General features: G+C 41.4%; 2 protein-coding genes across 3 annotated transcripts in view; one reads left to right on the top strand and one right to left on the bottom strand.

Moving 5' to 3' along the window:
* med12 (mediator complex subunit 12) overlaps positions 1-20,612 on the top strand; it is a 32,820-nt gene extending 12,208 nt beyond the window's left edge. Inside the window, exons 21-44 of one of the 2 annotated variants that reach the window (XM_036575620.1) lie at positions 28-255; positions 1,328-1,472; positions 2,476-2,596; positions 7,172-7,279; positions 7,471-7,584; positions 8,721-8,884; positions 10,514-10,693; positions 11,680-11,751; positions 11,935-12,095; positions 12,361-12,522; positions 12,694-12,805; positions 14,022-14,111; positions 14,242-14,351; positions 14,689-14,824; positions 15,130-15,279; positions 15,570-15,932; positions 16,167-16,311; positions 16,497-16,705; positions 16,933-17,007; positions 17,824-18,056; positions 18,713-18,881; positions 19,685-19,870; positions 20,020-20,107; positions 20,251-20,612. In XM_036575620.1, the coding sequence (XP_036431513.1) occupies positions 28-255; positions 1,328-1,472; positions 2,476-2,596; positions 7,172-7,279; positions 7,471-7,584; positions 8,721-8,884; positions 10,514-10,693; positions 11,680-11,751; positions 11,935-12,095; positions 12,361-12,522; positions 12,694-12,805; positions 14,022-14,111; positions 14,242-14,351; positions 14,689-14,824; positions 15,130-15,279; positions 15,570-15,932; positions 16,167-16,311; positions 16,497-16,705; positions 16,933-17,007; positions 17,824-18,056; positions 18,713-18,881; positions 19,685-19,870; positions 20,020-20,107; positions 20,251-20,288 (3,559 nt within the window). In that variant the 3' untranslated portion in view covers positions 20,289-20,612. The remainder of the gene's footprint in view (positions 1-27; positions 256-1,327; positions 1,473-2,475; positions 2,597-7,171; positions 7,280-7,470; positions 7,585-8,720; positions 8,885-10,513; positions 10,694-11,679; positions 11,752-11,934; positions 12,096-12,360; positions 12,523-12,693; positions 12,806-14,021; positions 14,112-14,241; positions 14,352-14,688; positions 14,825-15,129; positions 15,280-15,569; positions 15,933-16,166; positions 16,312-16,496; positions 16,706-16,932; positions 17,008-17,823; positions 18,057-18,712; positions 18,882-19,684; positions 19,871-20,019; positions 20,108-20,250) is intronic. The other variant, XM_036575621.1, reaches the window with a different exon arrangement.
* A 1,370-nt stretch (positions 20,613-21,982) lies between these two features.
* Positions 21,983-27,256, bottom strand: mars2 (methionyl-tRNA synthetase 2, mitochondrial). The gene is given in 4 exon segments (XM_036575622.1): positions 21,983-22,633; positions 22,636-23,314; positions 24,915-25,249; positions 26,975-27,256. Coding segments are annotated over 4 exon segments (1,782 nt in total). The 5' UTR covers positions 27,231-27,256; the 3' UTR covers positions 21,983-22,121.

Genomic DNA, 27,256 nt, shown 5'->3' with positions numbered 1-27,256 from the left:
GATTTTCTGTATTGTTATTCCCCTCAGTGAGTTCTGCTCCAAGGTGAAAAACTCCATCTATTGGAACATTGACCCGTCAGACTCCAACATGCTGTGGGACCAGGTGTTCATGATCGATGCCATAGCGAACCCTTCAGCCCACAACCTCAACCACTCCATGGTCGGCAAGATACTGAACGACAGCCCAGCCAACCGCTACAGTTTTGTGTGTAACGTGCTGATGGATGTGTGTGTGGACCACCGCGACCCTGAGAGGTCAGTTGGGCTACAGCAAATATTTGCTAAATTTGATTATTAAAATACTTGACAATGAAAAAACTATTCAAACAACCAACACTTTTACAACATTTATGAATCTGCTCACTTCTGTGGGGAAACATTGGTTTATCAAGCAAAATACAAGCTTGTCACCTGTAGCACACAATTGCTAGGTTTGCACACTGGACTCTTTGGCACAGCTTGTGAGACTTGCAGTTTGACAGTTTCGAGATCAGTCTTAACTCCAGGAGTAGTCTCAGTAAGTTTCCCACTGCTCTGCTAGCTAACATGTTCTCACTTGCATTTATTATTAAGGATAAAGTAGAGCTCATACATTGGTAAATACTAAAGGTAAGCATGTTTCAGTTCTCATTCTCGTTTTCAGGGTTGCCTATTGAGTCAACATTTTGTTCAGTTTCAGCTTCTAACATATTGTGTATATGCAGATAAGTGATCCAGTGCTGTAGAATGGCCAGTTCAAATCTCTGGACACTGGCCGCGTGGCCTCTGGTCTCACAGGCTTTTGACCTGCGTTCTGTGACTTTCACTGAAGTGTTCAGCATCTTTATGTTGGACCTGCAAGGCTGCACGACTGCAAGCAAATTATGAGCATTAATAAGAGAGCGCTTCAGCTCCACTCACCTCTGTGGTTGATAATACCAAAATCTGCACATTTTCACCTGAATTGTGTATTACTTACTTTGGAAGACCCCCTTTGTTTTTGTTTGTCATCACATTTTGCTATGAATTATGGATAACTCCACAAGTGAATGTGGCCTTTCTGGTAGTTTACAAGAAACCTGCGTCATCCCTCCTCAGGCCTAGGAGACTGTCAGAATAAGACAGTCCTGCAGCCCTGTCAACTTTGCAAGTCTTTTTCTGCAAATCTTCAGACCGGAGATTTAGATTGAGCAGGAAAGTGCTTGCCTGTGTAACGGCTTAAGAAAAATATGGGCTGGCTAAAATGTTCCTTACAGGTGAACTAATAACTATATACAGAATCTCCCTTTGAAGCCACTACCAGTTTATTTTTTTCCTGCTAACAGTGTATGTTTGTGTCCTGTGACAGGGTGAATGATATCGGCATCTTGTGTGCTGAGCTGACTGCATACTGCCGTTCTCTAAGTGCAGAGTGGCTGGGTGTGCTGAAAGCCCTCTGCTGTTCCTCCAACAACGGCAACTGTGGATTCAATGATCTGCTTTGCAATGTCGACGTGAGTACAAATGACAAACTCTGTAATAAGTTTCTAGTACCTTCCATGCTTGTCTACTTAAACATGATTTTTAAACAGTGACTGACAAATGATATCTACCATGAGGAATAAGCACTTGTCATACTGAAACAGAGAAAAAAAGTTATACTTTTGTGAAAGTGAAAAAATGAAAAAAAAATGCAGCAGGTGTGATTCCTCATATAGAAGCATTTCCTTGGCAGATGTGTATAGAAAGTGAGATCACTTTTTCCATTTAGTTTGTGATTATTTCTTTAAACTTCATAGTTGTGTATTTGTATGAGAGAGGTGACAGGCCTATGTGTATGTGCTGCTAACAGTATTCCTTATGCAGTAAAAGCGTTAGAAGTTCCTGAGCAGATGTTCCATCGACAGGAAGTTTCTAAGCACTTCAGTAAGCTACCGAGTGAGGTCAGAGGTGTGAGTTAGTGGCAGGCTTCATACCCTCTGGAGGAGGTGTGTGTGCAGATTTCACCCTCCTAGGCTGGGGCTACTTACATGCTTTAGAAGTGATATCTCTACAACAGTGTGGCCTGAAAATTTCAGAGAAAAAGTTGTAGAAACTTCTACTTTAACTTTACAGCTGTGTCATGCAGTAAAGTACAGACTCTGTATTCTTTTGCCATTTGTACTGGTTATGGTAAGACTGTCAAACTCATGTCCCAGAGGACCACAGCCATGCAGAGATTAGTGTTTTCCTCTTCTAACGCTCATGAAGGCCTCGGCCATTTGCTGATGAATTGAGTGAGATGTGTTAAATGAGGTGGAATTCTAAACGTTGTGACCCCTCCCCCCCTTGCTGTGGTTTACACCCCTAGATTATAGGTTTCACATGGCCTGTCAGAGTAATTATAGGTGTGTTTTAATCGCCCACTCGTGTGCTCTAGGCTTTCAAGCCTCTAGCCCTATTTGAAATGGTCATTGTTGTTATTCAAACTGCTTTACATCGTCTACAATGCAACTTCATTTATCTTTTCTTCTGTAGGTGAGCGACCTGTCATTCCATGACTCACTGGCTACGTTTGTTGCCATCCTCATAGCTAGACAGTGTCTACTGCTGGAAGATCTGGTGCGCTGTGTGGCCATCCCTTCTCTCCTCAATGCTGGTACAGTATTGCCTTTTCACATCACACTCTGCCTCTCTGAAGAGTGTGGATTTGCATGCTGAAGATACATTGTAGATTTCTAGGTTTGATTCTAGAACTGAGGTGTTCAGTCTTATCTGCAAAGCGATTGCAGAGTGGTTGCAGATTTTCTTTCAAAACAATCTAGAACATACCTGGTTTCTTTTGTTTAATCAGTTGGTCTCGGTCTTCAAATAACTAATCAAGTGCACTCCTGGTTTAATCGAAAAAAACAAATGTTAGAAAATCACTAGATACCATTGTTGCATTGGAAATAGAAGATACTATTGTTTCATTGCAACTTGGGAGACCACCTTTGCATAGCAAATGGAAGATACCACTGTTACACTGTAATTGGAAGCGTAGATAATATTTTCTGAATCGCTTCAGCATTCGTATTGAAACTTGAATAAATAAAGTTTAATCATAACTGCAGATAAGGAACAGTGTACAGGGAAAGCTAGAATGAAAATGAATCCAACAGAAATTCCACAAAAGGTACCACCTCTATCATAAATGAAAGGGTACTTTTTTTTGCTTTGTTGCTTTTGTTGCTGCATGGTACATCTCAACTCGACTCACCTTTGGTATCAGCTACTTCGTTTTCCACTGTAGATATAGTAACCTCTTAGTGTAGCTGGTCGTCATAGCGACGCCACATGAGCCTGTCGTGACGTGAAGGAGACAAATTTTGTTTAGAAGAAGCTGATGGCAGCAAGAAAATGACTACTGACAAAAAAAATAGAGTTTGGGAAACAGAGTCAGAGTTCAGACTACAGGATGATTCTGGTTGCTCAAAAAAAGCAACGCAAGAGGTGACCTGGTAGCCAACGTTAGCATAAGAGTGTTTACCAGTTTTCTCCGACCAGGCGGTAGTCTGTTGCGTTTTTACGTCACCTTTTGGTATCAGCTTAGCTCGCTTGGAACCAAAAAGGTGAGTGGAGTTGAGTCTAGTCAAGGTGAGCCGGTACGATGCAGTAGAAAAGCGCCTTTTGTTACATCATAAATCTTGTTAAGGGACATTACAGATGCTCTTGTTGGTCCAAGGGTTACGTTTTGACTAAGAGAACCCCCTTTCACAAAGGCACTTTAACCCAGGAATTTAATGGTAATTAAACAGGAAACAGGTTAAGATTACAGCAGGCAAAACAATGTTTTCCTTTTTTTGTTTGTTTGTTTTTTTTTTAAGTTATGTTTTACGAGTGAAAACACTATGGAAGTGTATTTTATATGTGACTGTAGAGCTGGGCTGTCCAGTCTTATTCTCAGAGGGCCTGTGTTTCATCAGGTTTTCATACCAAACAAGGAGCACACCGAATTTTACTTGTTTAATCAGTTGGTCTCAGGGCCTGTTTACACCTTGCATTATCATATATATTTGATGATCAAGTCACTGTCAGATTTCACTTGTCAGGTGTAAACACTGCCAAGATGCATTCTAAACGGATTGTGATCGGATCATTCAAACCACATTTGGAAGTGATCAGAGACGGATCTTGACCACATTTAACGCAAGTGTAAACAGAATGTGTTTTCATTGTCCAGATACAGTTACATGAGCAGAAATACATTTGCTGAATGCTGACCAGCAGATGAGATAGTAAACAAGGAAACAAAAAATAAAGGATACACAAGGCTGAGGACAGATCCAAAACATGTGTCTTTATGCACTGCAGGCCAATGAAAGTTGCCAAGCCAAGCTTGTATATGCATAACCTTAATGAGAGAAAAGAATAAACAATGTGACCTGTCAACCGATCATTTGCAGTCTTGCTCTGTTGGAATAAAAACCCAAACCACACAAGATTGAATACCCTTGTTCTAGTAATAAGTGGCAAAAATGTAGTGTGACCATACAGTGGGGTGAAAAAGTGTTTGCCCCCTTCCTGATTTCTTATTCTTTTTCATGTTTGTCACACTTAAATGTTTCAGATCACCAAACAAATTTAAATATTAGACAAAGATAACACAAGTAAACACAAAATGCAGTTTATAAATGAAGGTCTTTATTAGTAAGGGAAAAAGAAATCCAAACCTACAGGGCCCTGTGTGAAAAAGTGATTACCCCCCATAAATTAACTGTGGTTTATCACATCTTTGGAAAGCTGAGTTCAATTTCCCTAGCCACACCCAGGTCTGATTACTGCCACACCTGTTCTCAATCAAGAAATCACTTAAATAGGACCTGCCTGACAAAGTGAAGTAGACCAAAAGATCCTCAAAAGCTAGACATCATGCTGCGATCCAGAGAAATTCAGGAACAAATGAGAAACAAAGTAATTGAGATCTATCAGTCTGGAAAAGGTTATAAAGCCATTTCTAAAGCTTTGGGACTCCAGCGAACCACAGTGAGAGCCATTATCCAGAAATGGTGAAAACATGGAACAGTGGTGAACCTTCCCAGGAGTGGCCGGCCGACCAAAATTACCCCAAGAGCGCAGCGTACCATAAGAAAGAGACTGGGCAAAAATGGCCTGCATGGCAGAGTTCCAAGACGAAAACCACTGCTGAGCAAAAAGAACATAAAGGCTCGTCTCAGTTTTGCCAGAAAACATTTTGATGATCCCCAAGACTTTTGGGAGAATACTCTGTGGACTGATGAGACAAAAGTTGAACTTTTTGGAAGTTGTATGTCCCATTACATATGGCAAAGAAGTAATACAGATTTTCAGAAAAGGGACATCATACCAACAGTAAAATATGGTGGTGGTAGTGTGATGGTCTGGGGCTGTTTTGCTGCTTCTGGACCTGAAAGACATGCTATGGTAAATGCAACCATGAATTCTGCTGTCTACCAAAAAATGCTGAAGGAGAATGTCCGGCCATCTGTTCGTGACCTCAAGCTGAAGCACACTTGGGTTCTGCAGCAGGACAACAATCCAAAACACACCAGCAAGTCCACCTTTGAATGGCTTATGAAAAACAAAATTAAGACGGCCTAGTCAAAGTCCTGCCCTGAATCCGATTGAGATGCTGTGGCATGACCTTAAAAAGGCAGTTCATGCTTGGAAACCCTCCAATGTGGCTGAATTACAACAATTCTGCAAAGATGAGTGGGCCAAAATTTCTCCACAGCGCTGTAAAAGACTCATTGCCAGTTATCACAAACACTTGATTGCAGTTGTTGCTGCTAAGGGTGGCCCAACCAGTTATTAGGTTTAGGGGGCAATCACTTTTTCACACGGGGCCCTGTAGGTTTGGATTTCTTTTTCCCTTAATAATAAAGACCTTCATTTATAAACTGCATTTTGTGTTTACTTGTGTGATCTTTGTCTAATATTTAAATTTGTTTGGTGATCTGAAGCATTTAAGTGTGACAAACATGCAAAAGAATAAGAAATCAGGAAGGGGGCAAACACTTTTTCACACCACTGTACATCCCATTTTTTCAAGAACTTTTTGTGTTCCCAAGAACAGTGTCCAGCCAGGATCTCTAAATTGCCTCAAATGTGTGGCTTTGCTTTCATGTTGACATTTGCTTTCTGCAGTCTGACCCATGCCACCTGACCCCAGTGTTCTCGTTTTTGAAAACCAAAATATGGTTACTTTACAAAAGAAATTTACCCTATGTGTACATGGCTGGTTCTGTGCAGACGTGACACAACATAGCCATCAAAGCAGAACATTTGTGTTATGGTCGAGTTTCAGTTTGTATGAGAGAAAAAAGTCAGAGGAGTGTATTTTTGCTGTTTGTTCTGAGAACGTGACCTCCCGTTTACTAGGGTTTTGATCAAATGTGTGCATACCAGTAAAAATACCATTTAAGGGCTGCATGTGTAAATGACTCAAAGCTTGTAAAGTATCCTGTTAATGTCCCTGGGTTTGAGTGTGAAAGGAGCTAGAGGGTTTCACGGTATCTGTGAGAGGCTAAATAACAGCAGTAACACATGGTGTTGCACTGCACTAGGCCCAGCAGGTTTGAGGGCCTTTAGTAGACTGCCTACTGCTTTCACTCAAAACTGTTTCTCAGTGTACGTCTGAGAATTCAGAGAGTCACTATGAGCTGCTTGTTTGATGTCTGTCCACACAACAACTCTCTGTAGTGCAGCCAGAGAACTGCCGGCACCTTAAACACACACACACACACACATTCCATTCACCTCTCTCAAGTATAAATATGGCCACTAAGTCTTGGTCTGCCTCTCTGTGTCGGGTGTGTGCCCACATTCTCCTTTGATAATGCTATTTCACACAGCGGTTATAAAAGTGCCACATCAGTCTTATGCTTCAAAGAGACACTTCAAAACTGGTTTCACCAGAATATCCGACTGCATCTGACGGCGGAGTTTGTGAGTGGGAGTCAGTAAGTCTACGGCATTCTGGAGCAGTCCTCCCACTCTGTGTGTACACTATAGACACAACGGTGAACTCTGAAGGACTGAATCATGATATGGCACTAGATCACACCATGTGTAGATGGATATATAAACTTTTTTAATACTTACATAAACAGGTTTTACAATTTTATATAGGCTTCCTTAAAAGTGCAGTTTGGCAGTCCTGTGTGCTTTTGTTTTAATTTTTTGAGTGTATATTTTGCCTTTTTGTGCCTTGCAGCCTGTAGTGAGCAAGACTCAGAGCCGGGAGCCAGACTCACCTGTAGGATTCTGCTGCATCTATTCAGAACACCCCAGAGAAACCCCTGTCCACAGGATGGCAAGTCAGGTAACTTGAACACCCGCCCTGTCCACTGAAGAACTGTAGAACAAGGTTTATGAGGACTCTCAGCTGTGCATCATGCGCAGGATACCACAATGGTTGCATTTGGCTCTTGTTGGAATGGAAATATGTGTTTAACTAAACTAGCCCTGTTCTAGACGTCTAGTGACTTTGATGATTCCTGATACTTTCTTCAGATAAATCTACAGTGGGCATCAGGTCATCGTGTGATCGCCATCTGCTGGCTGCGTCTCAGAACAGCATTGTGGTGGGTGCAGTGTTTGCTGTCCTGAAAGCTGTCTTCATGTTGGGTGAGGCATCAAGATTTTAAACACAATTATGAGTTTTCAACTTGAGTCTTGTGTCAAACACAAAGTGAGCTGGGATGACTGTTGATCAAATTCATCTAGTTAATTAGTTCCCCCTGCCTTTAATCCTTCAGAGCCGGCTGTCTTGCTGGCAAGATGAAATATTGTGCTGTCTTTAAAGCGTCAGGCTCATCTGTAGTGACCTAGAGAGATGTGTTGTTTTCACCTTGAAACTAAAGAAATAGTGCTAAAATACAAGTTTGTCATTGTGGATCGTTAACTTTCTTTATAAACCTACAATGTAAATTTATAAAAAAACTTGCGTACCCCTTTCATGCACTTGGCACGTTGCTTGTTCTGTAAACAGATGAATTTCCATTGTGACGACATGTGATACATAATCTATATTCTGCACTTGATTGACTTAGGTTGGCTAGCCACAGCCAATCGGAGTATGTGATTGAGATATGCAAGTCGTAGTGGGAGTGTCTTCTGGCAACTTTGAAAGAGAAAAGCAACCTTAAAACAAAAACAGAAAAACAAAAAATATGACTAAGAGGATATTTTTGCAGACAGGAAATTTTCTGTAGAATTGCAGTTCCAGCATGGAAGGACAGTGTGACAACTCTTCAGATCCCAAATCATGTTATTCAGAAGACGTGAGATATTTTGGTATCAGGATGCAAATAGTATAGACTTCGTTTAAAAAAAAAAAGACCCCTTTTTTGTGATAACTGCCAGGGTTTGTAAAGTGCTCTTTTGTTAGCCAGAAACTGCCACGAGAACAAATATATTTGTTTTTTTTGTGTTAAAATTAAGCTCATTTTTGTGCTACTGTGGTTTTATGGGTTAATTTATGAATATAGTGTGTAGAAATATTTACTAAATAAAATTTTTTTAACTGACGTTGTGCTGAATCTGAAGATATTTAAAACTTTTTGATTCTGTCAAACAAAATAAAAGGACAGAGTATGCAAAGGTGGAAGTGTCTCAGTGTAGGCCTTAAAGCGTTAATACAGTTAGTGGAATGAATTGGTACGTTTGGCATAAGACTTAAGGTTTGGGAAATTTGTGACTGTGTGTTAGTATTTGAACAGGGTGTCTATTTCTGTTCTCATACTTGTGTGTAACTGTTCTAGGTGATGCTGAGCTAAAGGGCTCAGGCTTCTCTCACCCTGCTGGGCTGGATGACATCGGAGAGGATGACATGGGGTCCAAAAAATCAGGAGGCCGTAACGTCTCCATAGAAACAGCCAGCCTAGATGTTTATGCCAAGTATGTGCTGAAAAGCATCTGCCAGCAGGTGAGAATCCTACAGAGGGTCACTCGTAGTCTTGTTTTAGTTGGTGGTTATAATCATCTGTTGAAAGTGGATGTAGATGAGTTTTGTGAGCTTCATGAGTTCATGTAGCTCTGCTGGCTTCTTGACATATATCTCTGATGACCTAGCACTCTGACATTACTTCTCTAAGCAGAAGCAGAATACAGTCTCTGACCAAAAAGAAAACGTTAAAGCTGTGCAAGTTAGCAAAACACTGTGTGTAGTGGAATATAAAACTGAGATGTCTGATGAAATGTATAGGCCTTGTTTCTCATGGTTGTGCAAATACGTATTTATTAGGTGTGTGCATTCCGACTAATTTTGATATTCAGGTATCCGTAAGAGTTCATGAACGGATATCTGGTTCAGAAAAGAAAAAACAAAAAAACGATAATTAATGTAGAACTGAGCTTAAATTTTTAGGTGACATTACTGGTGCTGAACCAAAAATTAGCGTCATGCAGAGGAAGAAGTTTTGAAACGTTTTGTTACTCAAAAATAGCTGAAGGCAGTTGGATGCTGATGGAGACTAGTCATCTTCTACAAGTGTTTTTCCTCTCTCCACTGGACGATGTGCCAACATGATGGTTTGTACATGAACTGTATTTTAAAAGGGTACTACACCTAACTTTTACCTGGTCTGTTTAGCAATAAAAGCCAAAATATCGCACTCATCTCAGTCCTGTCTTTAACAACACCTCCTTGACAACATGCCTACATTAAGGCATTTTTGTTCTGGAGTAGCAGTGTATAGCATACTTACTCACAAATACAAGCAAAACTTTACATTGTACAGTTCTGTTAAAACATAAAATCTATGTTCAACTAAATTGTTAGCCTGTATATTTCATCCATTTTCCTGTAATGAAACACACTGAATACACTAACTCAATATTTGAATCCTGGTACCTTAAGTGGTTAACCAAGTACTCAAGTAGCTGTGCACATCCCTAGTATTTATTAGGTGCTGCTGATCCTTTTGGGGATACGTGATGATATTGGAATCATAGCAGTATCAGTCGAAAATTGCTCAAAAATCATTTGATTTGACTGATACTTCAGATATTTCATGATACATTTATTGTTCCCCAGAAGAACAGAGTGTTAAGGCAAAGCTAAGCTACTATTTTACAGTATCTGAATTTTATTCTTGTTACTAAATTGTACATACATCGATAAATGTTGTTTCTTTATAATGTGAATCCAAATGGTTGTAATCCCAATTTCTGCACTTTATAAATTAAGGATTTGCATCAGTGTCGGCACTGGCAGATAAATACATGAAAAATATTGGATGTCGGCCCACAGTTCCAATATCTGTGAACCCTTAGTTCCTTTAGTATGGTAGTTCCCAACTGTTTTAATGGAGTGCTTCTGCCCTGCATATTTAGTGTTTCCCTGCCCTCTCATGTCGCAACTACTTCAACTGAGGATAGGCATTTTATTTATCTGCTGTGGACCAGGAAAAAAAAACCCAAATATGCAGGGTAGGGTTACTCAAAAACCAGGCTAGGAATGCCATAAAACAAATGCAAAGGAAATCATTAAGTGTGACGTGACTGGGTCATCGCTCCTCCTTTGTCTCACTTGCGCGCTCCCTCTCTTTTTCAGGAGTGGGTTGGGGAGCGCTGTCTGAAGTCCCTCTCGGAGGACAGCAGTGCACTCCAGGACCCAGTGCTGGTGAACATTCAGGCACAGAGGTTGCTGCAGCTCATCTGCTACCCACACAGACAGCTGGACAGTGAGGAGGGAGACAACCCTCAGAGACAGCGCATCAAACGCATCCTTCAGGTCATATGAGTTTACACACACAGTCCCCTACTAGTGAATGTTAGAGTTAAAGCTACAATAACTGTTTTTGTTTTGTTTGAGCTTTTTGCTCGTTTGAAGTCTGCTCAGTCAAAGGCATCAAAACAAAACTAAAGACATTTTAGAACATTTTGATCACAGCTTCAAAGGAGCACGTCCTGGTGAGCTACGCAAACGTGACAAGATCGGCCAGGCCAGAGCAAATCTGTTTCCACAAGCTATATCGTCCTTACATGGAGCCAGCAAGTGCAGACCCACAGGGATGTATCAGTGTCCCAGCATATGTAGCTGATACTCTGAGCACCCAGCCATGCTTCGTCCGTCAGAAAAGTGAACTTGCCGTGAACTCCATACTGCCAGGCCTCAATAGACACAAAAGGGTCCATTGGAGATGATTGCTGACAGGCTGCTCCCTGGGGGAGGACAGCGTGGTGGTCACGGATCTGTTTCTACTCTAACACAGCTGCTCTGTCATACGTAATGTCCAGCAGGGAGGTGGCTGTGTGTGCCAATGTCTGCGTGATTCACATTAGAGCTGTCAAAGACAGAGTTCAAAATCTAGCCTGCATGCCAACCTGGCTAATAAGGAATGAAGCCTAGCTGTGCTCACTTAGCATTACAGAAAATATGTCACTGTTACCTTAGCAGTTAGGGCTTGCTGTTCCTTTATAGTTGCTAGCAGTGCCAAATGTTGTAGTTGCATAGATAATCCAAGAAATTTGGAAAGTCGTTCCTCAATCTTAAGTTTATTAATTTACTCTTAACAAATAAGCAACCACCACTAACTATGACCAACTTGTTTCTTTAAATACGCCCCCGTACAAAAATGTTGTTCAAATTAAATAACAGTGACAGGACAAGTGTGCATGGGGGGCTTTTCAAATAAAACACAAACACAGTTCTACCCTGCAACTCCTCATGGTTTTGTCTGCAGTCCCTTTATGCTGTGTGTGGTTTCTTTCTTGCAGAACATGGACCAGTGGACCATGAGGCAGTCGTCTCTTGAGCTGCAGCTCATGATCAAGCAAAGCTCAAACAATGTAAGTCAGCCAAATAAGGGTGTTGTGTCTTGATTTTAGAGATGCTTTTAAGGCTGACCAAAAAACGTTTAATAGTTCACCATCAGTATATTTCCCATTAATGCTTCACTTAGCTTCCCTATTCATTGTAAATCTTTGCTCAATTTAAATAGGCTGATCAGAGTAACTTTTGAATCTCTACAGGAGCTGTATTCTCTTTTGGAGAATATTGCCAAGGCAACCATTGAGGTTTTCCAGAAGTCTGCTGAAATGAACTCCAGTAACGCTTCCTGGAATGGCTCTACTGCCTCCAGCAGCTCTGTCTCCAATAGCAACAACGCCAGCAAACTCAAACCAGTGCTCAGGTGGGTGACCCCAATCAGGTCTTAGCAGAAATCCCATCCACCCGAGGTGCTTCTGGTCTTATTGAGTTTCCATTTGACGGAGGGTTGATGGATCTTTTAAAGATGCTGTACCCGTTGTGTGACCTTTGCTATATTAAGAGAATAAAGAAAATATATCTTATCAGTCAGTGTCATGAAGGTTCTAACAAGAAACAGCTATTCTCTTCTGGTTCAGTGGCGTTGCCCAGGATGGAGCTCATATGAAGTATTGTATGTTTCTCTGCAGTTCATCGGAGCGCTCGGGCGTGTGGTTGGTGGCCCCTCTGATCGCTAAGCTGCCTACCTCTGTACAAGGGCACGTACTGAAAGCGGCAGGGGAGGAATTGGAGAAGGGACAACACCTGGGCTCCTCCTCCCGCAAGGAGAGAGATCGACAGAAACAGAAGAGGTATACATACTGTGGTGTTCGGTTATTAGAAATTGTTAGAGATTGTACATGATATGAAGACTGCACCTGTGTTTCACCCATTCTGATTGCTCACTATGTTGCTGTCTGTGATGACTGCTGGTCATTCCAGCTCTTTATTCCACCCTTTCTGTTTTGTGGTCTGTTTTGCAGTATGTCCCTTTTGAGCCAGCAGCCCTTCTTGTCCCTGGTGTTGACGTGCCTAAAAGGACAGGACGAGCAAAGAGAGGGCCTCCTTACCTCTCTCTACAGCCAAGTACAGCAGGTACAACAGATTTTCATGACTGTGCAATAGAGAGAAAATGCACTTTGTCTTATATTAAACTCCTACCATGTACTTCCACTCACTGTTCACTTCAAGGCCTGCATGCCTTGTAGATACACTATGTAGCTGATCAGTTTCCAGACTGTAGCCCTTTTGTTTTCATAAACAATTTGAATTTGAAAACTGCTCTTTAGCACATTCTTTAATCGGTTTCCGACCAAAGGACAGCTGTTGATCAGATGCTATTTGAATAGTGGGCCATTTTCAACACAACAGTGATACTGACATGGTCAGTATGTTGTCAGTGTGTTGTGGTGCTGGTACAATTATATCAAGCAGTATTTTTTTATTTTTTATTCTTTTTCTTAAAACACACTTCAGTTGAGAGTAGTCCAGCACCCAAATATATCCTGTTAGGAGCAGCTCTGTGCTCAGAAACTGACCATGGATGATGGGCTAGAGGATGTTTACTACAGATTGTACAGTAGTAGCACACATCTGTAACTACACCAGCATGATAAACCATTAAAGTTTTGAAATTTTTATTGGTTCTTATTTTTTTTTTAGTTTTTCATTTTGGTTTTTGATTTAAGTTTTTAGTTTCATTTAGTAAGGATGCATGTATAGGTTTCATTTTGTTTTTGTGTACTGAAAGTAATAGTTTTAGTTTAGTTTTTATTTAGTTTTAGTTGTTGTTTTTGTATTTGTATGTTTGTTTAGTATTTGTTAAAGGTAGAATAAAATTGAAACAACAGTAGATTGAGCACAGCTTGGCTCCAGCTTTCCTTAAAGACAGCCATACACAGAAACACTTCTAAACTCTCATTCGTGCACTGCAAAATATAGGTTATGTCTCCATAGTCTTATTTCATTTTAGTTAGTTTTTGCAGTGGACATCATAGTTCTGATTTAGTTTTAGTGTTTTGAAACCTTTTTTTTAACAGTTTATTACAGAACATACATTTTCTCACTGTTAGTTTCATTTTGGTAATATTTTAGTTCATTATAATAACCTTGTGGTGAATCTATAAGTGTTTCAAAAAAAGTGAATGGTGAGTGTAGATAAGCTAATTTTACCCAAAAGCTGTACTGTACAGCAGCGGTATTGTGCTTTCATAAATTTGTGGTGCCATTTTTGAGAGGTTTGCGTTTTAGTACCAGTCAATATATATTTGGGTTTAACTTGATGCTGAGGCTGATTGCTCATTTTGGACAGATTGTCACTAACTGGCGTGAGGACCAGTATCAGGATGACTGCAAGGCCAAGCAGATGATGCATGAGGCTCTGAAGTTGCGACTCAATTTGGTAAGGATTTTTGCTTTTTGTCTTTCATTTGTCACTGTAATTTTAGCGGTTAATCTCTCAGCCCTTGGAAGAACTGCTGTGTGTGTATGGGATCTGTTCCTCTGGTCATTCACTTTCTGTCATGTTCTAGGTGGGTGGGATGTTTGACACGGTTCAGCGAAGCACACAGCAGACCACTGAGTGGGCAGTGCTTCTCCTTGACATCATCAGTAGTGGGACCGTAGACATGCAGTCTAACAAGTGAGTTCTGAGAAACTGTTCATGAAAATTTCAAGGATCAAATGATGAGCTTAACCTTTCCTGTTGTGTCTAAATGAATGTGGTTACTTTGGTAGGGAAAAGCCGATCTTGGAAATGCACCAGTTTGCAATATACACAGGCCCAGATTTCTACCTATCACACCTATTACCTATCCATTACTTATATGTTAATGAAGTAACCAGTATTTAACAATCACACAAAATCAGTAACCTGTTATTGGACACTTCAGTGTGTTGGGTTTAGTCTCTTCTTCTAACTCTGCAAAAATCTCACTCACTCTCTGTTCTGGATCTTTCTCTCTCTCTCTTTCGATCAGTGAGCTGTTCACCACTGTGCTGGACATGCTGAGTGTGTTGATTAATGGAACTCTCGCAGCAGACATGTCCAGCATCTCTCAGGGCAGCATGGAGGAGAACAAAAGGGCTTACATGAACCTGGTCAAGAAACTCAGGGTGAGACAGCGTTACTCATCATCGTCAGCCAGATACTAAATAGTTATGTCCTAAAAGTCCTTAACAGAATGTTTTATCTAGAATTGCTAACGTGGCTGATTGTGCATGAAAGTAAGTTACGACCAGCTGGAATGAGCCAATTTGCAAAATGAAGTAGCCCATGCATCCTTTTATTTACTGTGAGCAATAATGCTGATGAGTGATGGTAGCTGTAATTCTGTTGTGCAGTGTGGAACACTTGTTTTATTGCCCAGATAAATACTGAAAGGTGATTTAATGACGTGATTAATTGATTTGCTCTGCAGAAAGAGTTGGGGGATCGACAGTCTGAGAGTTTGGAGAAAGTGCGACAGTTACTGCCACTACCCAAGCAGACTCGGGACGTCATTACCTGTGAACCCCAGGGCTCGCTCATAGACACCAAGGGCAACAAAATTGCTGGATTTGAGAAGGAGGTACCATCAGTTTTGTTTAATATTTAGTATTGGCTAATTGTTACTCAGTTGCTTGTGTGAATAATATTTTGGACTGTAGCGTTTAAAATGTACTTTGTTCTTGTGTAATATTCAGCCTATGGCCATGGGCTCAGCATGTCTGTGATGTGATCAGCTGTTGAAAAACTCACATGACTGAGAAAGCACATTGAGGCTTCATGAGCCAGTGTTTTGGTCGATTCTGTCTTGGAGCCTGACTGATGGAATCTTGAAAACATTCTGACATCTTCCATCTGTGGTTCTTGCTGCAGGGTCTGCAGGTGTCGACGAAGCAGAAGATCTCTCCATGGGATGTTTTTGAGGGCCTAAAGCACTCTGCTCCACTCTCCTGGGGATGGTTCGGCACGGTTCGCGTCGACCGCAAGGTCACCCGCTTCGAAGAACAGCAGAGGCTCCTCCTTTACCACACCCACTTGAAACCCAAACCCCGTAGTTATTACCTAGAGCCCCTACCCCTACCACCGGAGGAAGAGGAGCCTCTTACTCCTGTGCAACAAGAACCAGAAAAGAAGATGGTGGAGGCGGTGAAATCAGAGAAGAGTGTGCCCAGTGTGGCCCCAGATCCCAACAAGAAGAAGAAGAAAAAGAAAACTCCATCTACAAGTAAACCAGAGGTTAGTCACATAAATGTTGTCTTATTTCGGTTGTGTTAGTGTTGCTTAGGGTTGGTTTTCCAGGTGTAGATTACTGGTAAAAAAGAGTAAAAATGAATTTTCAGTGGACAGTCCCTTTCGAACAGTCAAGTGGCACCTAGGGATACCCTTAATCTGTAAATTGATTAACTACCCCTTGCGTTTTAAAAAGCTATAGGCTCAGTGACTGATAAAGTATTTATGTGGGCTTTCCAGGACTATACTGCTCGTAACCCAAGCGTGATGCCCTATGGAGGCATGAACAGTGAACTCATGAACATGGCCCAGCCCAACCACCCTTACAGAATGAGCTACAACCAGCAATCCATTATGTACACCCAGAATCAACCCCTTCCTCCAGGTAAGATATGGATAGAGACTAAAAGCTCTGCAACCCCTAACCTTAGCTACCCTTATATATGTATTCATATAATATTGTGATCTGTGCACAGTACTTTATTACATCGATGTTTTTGAATAAATCAATTAATCAATTAAAAATTAATCCGTAATCTCAAATTCTCCTCATCAATGGTTCTCTGTTAGGTGGTCCAGGGCTGGAGCCCCCATACCGACCTCGCATGCCTGTGAATAAGATGATGCCCACACGGCCCAACTACCCCGGCATAATGGGCAACCTCCAAAGTGGAATAGGCCTGATGGGCATGGACAACAAGCAGTACCAAATGGGCTTCAAGCCACAGCCTGCTATGGCCCAGGGCCAGATGCTCCGCCAGCAGCTCCAGGTCAGACTGGTGAGTCTGAATATAGCCATTGAGAATCCAGCCCCAGACAAACACCAGCTGAGGCCTGGAGACTTCTTAATTAGCCATTTCTTGTTTTGCCTTATTTTTAGTTTTATGCACAGATAGATTCAGCTTTTGGGTTTGGTAGTGGTAGCTGTGTTTACATGCTTGCTGAAGAATGTTCTCAGAATGCTCAGAAATGAAAAACCTTATTGTTCGTGTTTGCTGGTTTTTAGAACCAGAGTATGCTGGGACAACAGATGAGACCGATGCCACCCAATCAGCCGTACACCACAATGCAGCCATCACAGGCAAGCCTTTCTGCATTTGCTTTCATTCACATCATCTCCTCTAATTAAAAGTTCTCCATGCATGATTAGACCAGTTGTGGCACTCTTGACTACAGAATCTGTCATGGTTCTTTCCTTTTATTAATAGTATAAGCTATATTTCATTCCAGTGCCATTCAAATTTATTCCTGCATGATCATTCTTTTATTACTTCCTAAAAATTTTAAAAATGTCAACTTGAACTCATGCATTATGGCATATTTTGACAAAGTGACTTGTTAACATTTAATTATGGAATCAGTTGAAGATCTTGTAATGACCATTAAAAAGGATTGTACATCCATGCAAACTCATCACCTTTTGGCAAAATTTGCCATTTTGAGCTGTGAACATGCCATTCACATGAGTCATGCAGATTTGACAAACAGCACAATTGTCATTCGGCCAACGCACGTATTTAGTGTTTAATATTTATCAGCCAGTCAGAAAAATATTTCTACAGAAAAGTGGATAGAGAGACACTTTTTGGGAGCAAGAAGGTTGGTTTCATGTTTGACTATTTAAATTTTTTTCTTTAATAATTTTTTGAACGCTTCATTCTAGCCCTAAATCAAACTGCTTTCTCAAACACAGATTAAGCGTAGGTTAGATGTACGCCGTCATGGGGATTTGCCTTTTCTGGCTAATTTGTGTCTGTGGAAACTGGCCATCTAAGTTTTCCTGAGCTGTATCTTTTAAGTAACAACAGTGATAGTATGAAGTCTCTGAAAGAAAATACAGCTATGTTAAGGTATCTTCTCAGTAAACAGCTGCTTACTTTTGCTGTCCTCCCTTCAGAACATTCCACAGGGTTATACCAGCTATGGTTCCCACATGGGAATGCAGCCACACCCCTCTCAAACAGGAGGAATAGTTCCTTCCTCGTACGGTAACCCAGGCTTCCAGGGAGCCCATCCTGGTACGAACCCTGGGGTGGTGGATCCTCTGAGGCAGATGCAGCAAAGGCCCAGCGGGTACGTCCACCAGCAAGCCCCTGGTGCCTACACACACGGCATGCAAAACGCACAGAGGTAAGTGCACAATGATACACTTTCATATACATATGAGCACATTCTTCCCCAGCCACATTCATGTGCTCCTGCAGCTACACACAAATCATTTGTAATCTTAATCACTCAATGATCTGTTGTGTATTTTGAAGCCGCTACATGCCAGATGCGGTGCATCATGTAGCGCAGCTTCCAAAAAATTTAAAACCGTTGTTTTTAATGAAGGAGCGCTACGGCACACCACTCAGCATTTTCCTATTACTACTTTAAATTAATCCCAGAACAAGACCACAGAAGTCAATGTTAGGTGACATCAGGCATGAAGTTTATACAGAGAAAAGCAGTCAGACGGTAATCTTTAAGATAAACAGACAAATGCTGATGGCTTGGTACCTCAGTCAGTTTTACTAGCATTTGTCTTTTAGCTTGAAAACAAGTTTGTGTAGAGCAAATTTGGTTCATACAAACATGATTTCACTAAATGATAAAACTTTTATATTCCAGTGAATCTGTAAATCATTCTGTGTTGTGCCGCTGCATTTTTGATGTTATGGTACACCATGCTAGGCTACACCACGGTGCAGCATGTCCAGTCTGTAGAGGCCTTCACCTGCATTTTTCTTAATTTCAAATCACAGCTTCACTATTTTCATGATCTGTTTCCCAACATTGCTCAGGTTTACCCACCAGACCATGCAGCAGGCACCCATGATGCACAGCCTGGGGCAGGGTCACATGGGGGCCCAGGGGGTACACCCTGGCATGCGGCCGAACCAGATGCTGGAGCAGCAGCAGCAGCAGCAGCAGGCACAGCAGCAACAGTTTTTGAGGCAGCAGGCCCTCAGGGTATGTACACACCTGCCCTCACTCTGCCTGCTTTTCACAGGCCTGTGTTCACATCATGAGGTTTATTCAGTACGCTAATTGAGGATTTGCTCATATGGTCCACATGTAGCTTACTTTTGACTATTGAATAAATTGAATTTAGGAGACAGATTATAATTTTTTGATGTCTGCTATCTTGACCAACAATATTTTTGCCACGGAATTGTGTGCATATATTTAACTGTGGGGAAATAAGCCATCCTTGATTCAGACACGGATACAGCCAACTGCTGTCTAAACGTTTGCTACAAGCACCAAGCACAATTGAGAGAATTTGAGATAGAAGAAATATGTGCAGTCACGAGATTCATTGCAAAGGAAATAGTTCATTTTCACACAGTAGAGAAGTTTCTACTATTTAAAAGCCCAGCCTCAGAGTGGGCTGCAGGAAGCTATGCAATGCCAACATTTGGCCAATTCATAAAATGACGATTGAAGTATTGTAGTATCTATTATTCATGTTCTGTATCATTTTATGGGTGTTTTTGTCCTTTCTACCCAGGGCTACAATTATAAAATGGCCAAAATGGCTAAACTGGCCAATTTACAGAAACGTTTTTATTAATGTGCATTTTTTTTCCAAATTTGAACAATAATATCCTGTAATATCCATATATAAACCTAGTGGTGGCATTTCAGATGTTGCAAATGTAGTGCTTTAGCTTTATTTTGCATTAAAGCATATAAACGTTCTAAAGTGTGCATTTGTCTTAGCCTTGTGTGTGTGTTTCGTGTCTGAACATGATAAATTACCTCTTCAATAGCAACAAGCCCAACAGCAGCAGGTCCAGCAGCAGCAGGTTCCTTCCCAGCAGGTGCAGCAGCCTCAACAGGTGCCACCTCAGCAGGTCCAGGTGCAGGTGCAACAGCAACAGGTCCAGCAGCAGCAGGTGGGGGCGGCGCAGCCCCCTACCCAGGCCCAGACTCAGGCCTTAGGCATGCAGCCCGTGGTAAGCTCTCAAGAAGAGGACATAGGCTGGCCTTCTTATAGATAGCAGCATTTTGTGTGTTTAATTTTAATTCAGAGCAGTGGTTCTCAAACTGAGGCTACTGGGATTTTTTTCATTTTATGTCAGTGACAAGTGTGTGTGTGTTTCAGTTCCCTCGGCAGGGACAAGGCATGCAGCAGACCCAGCAGCAGCAGCAGACCGCAGCGCTGGTCAGACAGCTCCAACAGCAACTGTCAAGTAAGCACACAGATTCAGCCACCTATCGTTTCAGTTTTTGTTCAGCTTTACTTTGTTTGCAGAATCCCAGTCATTTTTAAAACGTGCGCTTATTTGTAGTTTTTTAGAAGAGGTTTTAACAAGGAAATAACTTTTCCCTGCAGGCACGCAACCCGGACAGAACACCAACTCTTATTACTAATAGTGTGAGACCTGTGCGGCCGTGAGAAGTGGATGTAGCCCTTCTGAAATAGACTGTGGTCTAGAGTGATTCCATGTGGGCACGAGAGCCTAGAAGATTGGTGGCGTAGAAAGACTTTGGGCCTAGAAGATTCCCAGACGATCATCGATAATCTGACCACAGTGCTGTTTCTGTACTACAAATAAACCCACTCCCTGTAAGACGTGTAATTCCAAAATCCTCTGAAGGACTGTGCTGTGAAAATAGAGATCATGGAGAGCAATGATGGAAGACTATGTAAAAAGAAAAAGTACAAGAAATTATAAGAATAATGCAATTTTTTAATTTTATTTCACTTTGTACAATTTTTCAGTTTCGTGTATTCTCATTAAAAACAAAAATCATGTCAGGTTTTTATCTCTTGTCCCGGAGTGTGAGTAGCCCACTAGCACAGAGGAACAAAGTGGAAAGGCAGCATAATACAGTACCACACATCTCTGCGGTAGCTCAGTGTCCTGGGAATATTTAAGCTGGGATATGAGCTTATTCAAACTTCCATAGGTCACCTGTTATCCATACATTTGAAATATATCTAGAGGTGGGCAATTTTTTTTTTTTGATTTTATATTATGATTTTTTTTTATTTTATATTTAGATTTTTTATATTTAATTAATTTTATAAGAATAATTCTTTTTTAAAAAAAATGTATGTTGATATACCATGATAAACTAGTTTGATATGATTTTTCTGAGCATAATATGGATATCATTCATATTTAAAGAACACTGCCAAACTGCACACTTGATTACCTGATTATTTGGTACATAAAATGAACAAAACAGTTTTAGATGGCTGTTGTTGAACATGGCACTACTGCCTAAAGGGTCTGTGTGGCAAAATATGACAATATATTATGATGTAAGTATTGTGATGTATTTGCTGGATTGCCCCCCCTAAATATATTCACTTATAATGACCTCACCAGTGGCACTTGCCCCAGTAAGGAGGTGCTGCTGTAGCAGAGGGTTTTCAACTCCTGTCCTGGACGGCACAGTGTGGTAAAACTCCCAACACACTCACTAAACCTGGGTCCTGTTTCACAAAGCATGTTCAACTCCAGTTCTGGGTCTATGAAACCCAACAACTGGAACCACAGTTACCTTTCTCCATTAACCCAGGGTTAGATACTCATGCTTATTTTTCAACAAAGAACAAAGGGAAGGATTTAAAGTATCTGTAACAGTAAAAAAGCAGCACTTTCACCAGTACCACTGTGTTAATGCTTAATACAGTAATAATTGCCTTATATTCTTACTAGATATGGAGTTTGATTTCCTTCTCCCCTTAAATACATTATATTCTTCATGTGATTGATTCCATGTGGAAAGAAAAGGGAACAACCTCCATCAGTCCCTGATTGGTCCAAAGCTGATCTGAAATCCCAATCTCAACCTGCTTTAGAGCAGGTTAGGCATGCAGTGTAAGGTGATGTAGCATGGTAAACAGTGATCTACCCTGGGACAAAAATCCAGGGTTAGATCAAACTAAGCTGTGTTGGAGTTAAACACCCCTCTGCTTCAGAAACATCACTGAATATTGTTCCAGTATTTAAAAATAATCTGCTTTTACCGAGAGGCTTTAAAACTCCTGTAGTCTAACAAAAACACTCTAAAATCTGAAAAAGGACAATTTGACTCACTTGTAACTTGTGCATATATTTATTACCTCAAAACAACAAAGTGTCCCTGCTATTATCATTAACTTAACAAAAGATGACTGACCTCTGCCTCCCTCTAGTGGTTAAAGTTCCTACTGCAGCACTGCAAGATTTAACATTACAGGATTTAAACAAACTACTGAGGCCTTGCTTTTGCTGGTTTTCCTGTTTTTTTGGAGTTCACTTGGAGTTTGTTCCTCTCTAGGCGATCAAAAAGCACCCCAGTGTCTGGACCTAATGCCCTTCCTTCATAAGGACAGTCTCTCCCTTCATACTTAGACAGGAAATCAAGTGCGTGGTCCCAGCTCCTTTCACCAGGCCTCACCCCTAACCTGGAGAGGATCTTGTCTGCCAGTCCTGGTACAACTGGCTGCAAGAGAATGCCATAGATCCTGAGACACTCCATGGACACATGAAGTATGGTGTCATGCCAGAGTCTGTCCTCGGTTTCACTACAGTTAAGCTTCCATGGAGCGTGTCTTTGGATGAAGCCATTGGTCAGGCGCACGCACCCACTAATAGCTTCCAGTGCTTTGTATACATGTAGGTTCTCAAAGTTCTCCGTCACCAAAGCAGGGAGCTCAGACACAGCCTTGACCATCTTATGATCCTCTAACACAGCTCTCCCACTGAGCCCTCTGAAACCTTAGGAAAGGATGTGTCACAGAACTGAGGGTATACTTGCTCTGGGTTGAGAGAGGGTGCAGTACATCGATTGAGAAGACCCCCAAGAGAGTCAGCCAGTTCACTGTTGCACAACTTCACCATTTTGTCATCGTCGTAATCGCAGTCCGTGTCTGGAACCCCCTGTCTCAGAAGAAAGTATCTCAGGCCGTCCACTGTGAACCTTTGTGACCTCTCAAGGGGGTCCACCACATTCCCAAGACTTTTGGACATCTTCTTTCCCTGTACTGTCCAGTGAGAGTGCACATATATAGCCTGAGGAAGGGGCAGACCTGCGGCTAAGAGGAATGCCGGCCAATATATGGCATGGAACTTTAAGATGTCTTTACCTACAACGTGATGGACGCCGCTCCACCACTGCGAGTGCTTCTCAGGATAACCCGCAACTGTCAGATAGTTCACCAAAGCGTCCAACCACACGTAGATTGTCTGTTCAGGATCTCCAGGAACCGGAATGCCCCACTGCAGACGGCTTCTCTGCCGCGACACTGATAAATCAGGCAGATCGTTCTCCAACCACTGAAGGACGAGATGATAAAACTTTTCTGGCTGAATGGCTTTTGGGTTTGCCTTCAACCAGTCGTGCAGCTCGGTACGAAAATCAGAGAGGCGGAACACGTAGTTGTCTTCTTTCATCCACTCCACCTGTTAAGACGAGGGAAAATTTTAGCAGATCGACACAACAGTAGAAAACAGTGTTGCATTTTCAGTAGCCTTAAATTAATGATGAATAATATTTGTGTTTTCTCTGCTCTCCATCCACGTTAACCCCAAGAAGAGCTGATGAGTTGAGTCCTGAAGAATAGCAATAAAACATGCGTTCCAGTGATGAAACGCAGTAGGTAAGCACTAAAATACACAGTGCTGTGCAAAAGTCTTAAGCAACTTAGACAATTATATTTAAAAAGTAAACATTTTTTGCTCAGAAAAACACTAATATTAGAACAAATACAACAACACATACAATATATAGTGTATGTCAATGCTTTTTTATAACTTTTTTTTTTTTTTACCTTTTACTGCATTCATGTTTGTTCGCATGTAGTCTAATGTCAAAGTGTTTTTACATACAATAACAATTTGCTTAGGTGCCCAAGTCTTCTGTGCAGTACTGTATATTTTACTAAAGTTTATATTCCAGAACTATCCTATATGGCAGACCAGCAATGACAGAAATCTTAAGATGGTGATTCAGCTGCATTCATATTGGAATGTTCAAATTAGTTATATTTAATAAAGTATGCACTCGTTTTTGGCCAAAATAACATTTGTGCATTCAGTGTAAAAGTGATTTTGAACTATATCAAAATAATCAAAATGAGTCACTGTGAAATTTAAGATTTCATGATGTGTTATATTTTTTCATATTCAGCCAAAATAAAAAATGTAACCATCACTAAATCTGCTGTAAATATGTTTGTTCACATCCTACAGTGGAGCAGAAGTATCTAGTATGTAGTAGTAAGTATCTAGTGTGTAGAATGAGATTTTCTGGTTTCAAAACTGAGAAACATCATCAAAAGGTGGTCGTCTTGAAAAACCTTTGAAAATCTACAACTGCGTTGGGGTCAATTTTTAGTGTGGATTTTTTTTTGTTTTTTTTGAATGCAGAAGGAAGCTGAATATCTTATTGCAGCTCATTGTCTTTAAACCATAGTTATAATGGAGAGAATTACTCAAAGGACAGAAATGACTCAGATGAGGAGAACAACTACCTAAAAGATGAAGTTAGCAAGGTAGCCTCCCCTGGCCATTAGATTACATCTCAGTTTGGCTCCTTTTAACTAGAATAAAGTGTAAAGAAGAAAAAAAAAAAAGAATAAAGACAGAATAACGTATTTCTTTCGATTTTGTTCAACGGCAGATGTAAGAGTTGCCTAGCTTGGTTGTATTTTTAGCCTGTAGATCTGGGGCCACACTGGCAGTCAGGACTGGTTGAGCACTGCAGGGATTCCCAGGGGTTGTATGATATATATGTGTAATGCATGCTGGGTACTGTAGTGAGAGATCACTGATGAATGAAAACATGAAAATGATACTTAATCATGAATTCTGTCAGACAGAGGAGTCATGACAACATATTAAACTCTAGTTTTAGGCCAAATACCCCTTTAAAGAACTGTAGAGTTATTGTGAGGTCAGAGATTTACACCCCTGCTAATGGGACCAAACCAGTTAACCTGATTTGTCCCAGATACATATTTCCCCACCAGAGAGGAACAGAATTGATTCCTTTACACCTTACCTTATGTCCACTCTCTGTGGAGACTTTGATCTCCCTCCCCAAAGAATCAGTTCCCTCGGTCACTTGAGTTGGCGTGAGAAAGCTTTCATCCGGCGTGGAATACCAGCCTTCATAACTCCCTTTGTAGATGAACCCGTTGTTGAGGAGCACGGTCCAGAAATGCTCCACTGCCCGCCGATGTCTGTCCTCTGTGGTCCGCACATAGTCCGTGTACGAAACACTACAACTTCTAAACACCTCCTTAAACCTGGATGACACCTCGGTACAGAAGCTCAGGGGGTCTTTACCCGCAGCGGCAGCTGCCTGCTGGATCTTAAGCCCGTGCTCATCAGTACCTGCGAAAACGAACACAAGAGCGGCCTGACTGTAAATTCAGTGTTACGTTCCACACTGGCTGCAGACAGAGACACAAAAAGAGCCACTATGTACAAGTATAATGGCTCTCATATGAAGAAACATTCAAATGAACCATATTCAAACACTATACAATGAAATGCAGAAGGGATTAGGTTCACCACTTTTGTTCACAGTCTTATTTAGGAGGGTGAGATCGGGGAAGGTGGGACACAGTGGCAGTGTGCTTTGCAGAGTTTGTCAATGTTGCTCAAATGTTGCTGCACGAGTGCTGAATATAAAAGTGAATAAACAGTTCATAATGTTTTTGTGGATGTGACATCATTGTGTGATGAGGCAGATGCTCCTTAGGGGGGGATTTCTAACAAATTTTCTGCTTACTTAAGTATGAGATGCTTCGTTCTAGAAAGTCAGAACTGTTCACTATGGTGGTGATAGGAACCGGACATATGAAGAGTTTAAGGCTTCTAAAAGCTCCCTCACAGCAAGCTAATCCATGACAAGGTTACAAATATATTTCCTGATGTCTGAGACATTGTTTTATGACTGTTTTATGACACGTTAGATTATTAAAACATATTGTAAATATTGTATGGCAAGAAGAGGTACATGCAGGGTGCTGTAAAAAGAAAATAATTACAATTGTGTTTTATTTATATTTATGCATATATATATATATATATATATGCACTTAAATCCATGCAGTGTCTTTATATGGTCAATATACTAAATGTCCAAAAGTATCAAGGCCCCTTCAACTAAGTGAATTTAGATACTTTAAGGTGCAACCATTGCTGACGCAGACACTGCCAACAGAATGGGATGCTCTTGAGCAGCTGCACATGAATCTAAGACTACCACGCTCAATACCAAGCATCGGGTGGAGGGGTATAAAGTAGTGATGGAGCTCCATCCAATACCTTTGGTATGAACTGGCATGTTTGTGATTCAGAACTAATCTCCTAACATCATTACTTGACCTCACTAATGCTCTTACTGGTGCAAATTCAGGGGGGACCGGAGGGACATTTGAAGTTCTAAGAGCTAATTTTGGAAGTTGTGGGACGGCTGTTGATAAAAAATATGTAGCTGAATTGAAAAAGAGCTGCCAGATATCAGTTATTATATAGACTAGCTGTCAATTATAAACTCTATTAAAACCCAAAGCAGATTGTTGTTTTTTAGTTAAAGTCAGTAACAACAAAAAGAAGCACTAATGTGCTCTGGGGCTGTTTGTTGGTCCACCTTGTAGATGTAAGGTCAGAGACAGTCGCTCATCTGCTGCTGCACAGTTTTGTTGCTGTTGGCCATCCTCTAGTCCTTCATCAGTGGTCACAGGATGCTGCTTGGATATTCCTCATAAGTGGACTATTCTCAGTCCAGCAGTAACACTCCAGCAGCTCCAGCAGCACTGCTGTCTGATCCACTCATACCAGCGCAACACACACCTGCACACCACCACCACATCAGTGTTACTGCAGTGCTGAGAATGATCCACCACCCAAACAATACCTGCTCTGTGATGGTCCTATGGGGGTCCTGACCACTGAAGAACAGAGTCAAAGGGGGCAAACACAGAAACAGATGGACTACAGCCTGTAACTGTAGGACTACAAAGTGCACCTATATGGTAGATGGTCAATGAGTGTAGACAGAAGGCAGGTGTGCTTAGTGAAGTGGCTGGTCAGTGCCTATATAAGACGTACCTGTAGCGAACCTGCAGCTGAGTCCCTGCAGTGTCCGGTATCTGTACAGACAGTCAGCTATGACCGCAGAGTGCACATGGCCGAGATGAGGAGCCGCGTTCACATAGAAGATAGGCGTGGTGACGTAATACGCCGGCGCCTGGCAGAGTCTCTTGGTGGTCAGGGACGGACGGGCATGGGGCAGCTTAGAAACGACCCTCCGCAAAACTGCTCCGCTGTTTTTCAAGCGCAAACCCCGACAGCTCGCCGTCAACATGGCAAAATCACCAGCCGCTGCTCTAC

This window comes from Colossoma macropomum, unplaced genomic scaffold (assembly GCF_904425465.1).
Source record: "Colossoma macropomum unplaced genomic scaffold, Colossoma_macropomum, whole genome shotgun sequence".
Classification (NCBI taxonomy): domain Eukaryota; kingdom Metazoa; phylum Chordata; class Actinopteri; order Characiformes; family Serrasalmidae; genus Colossoma; species Colossoma macropomum.
This window is presented reverse-complemented; position numbering and strand designations above follow the sequence as displayed.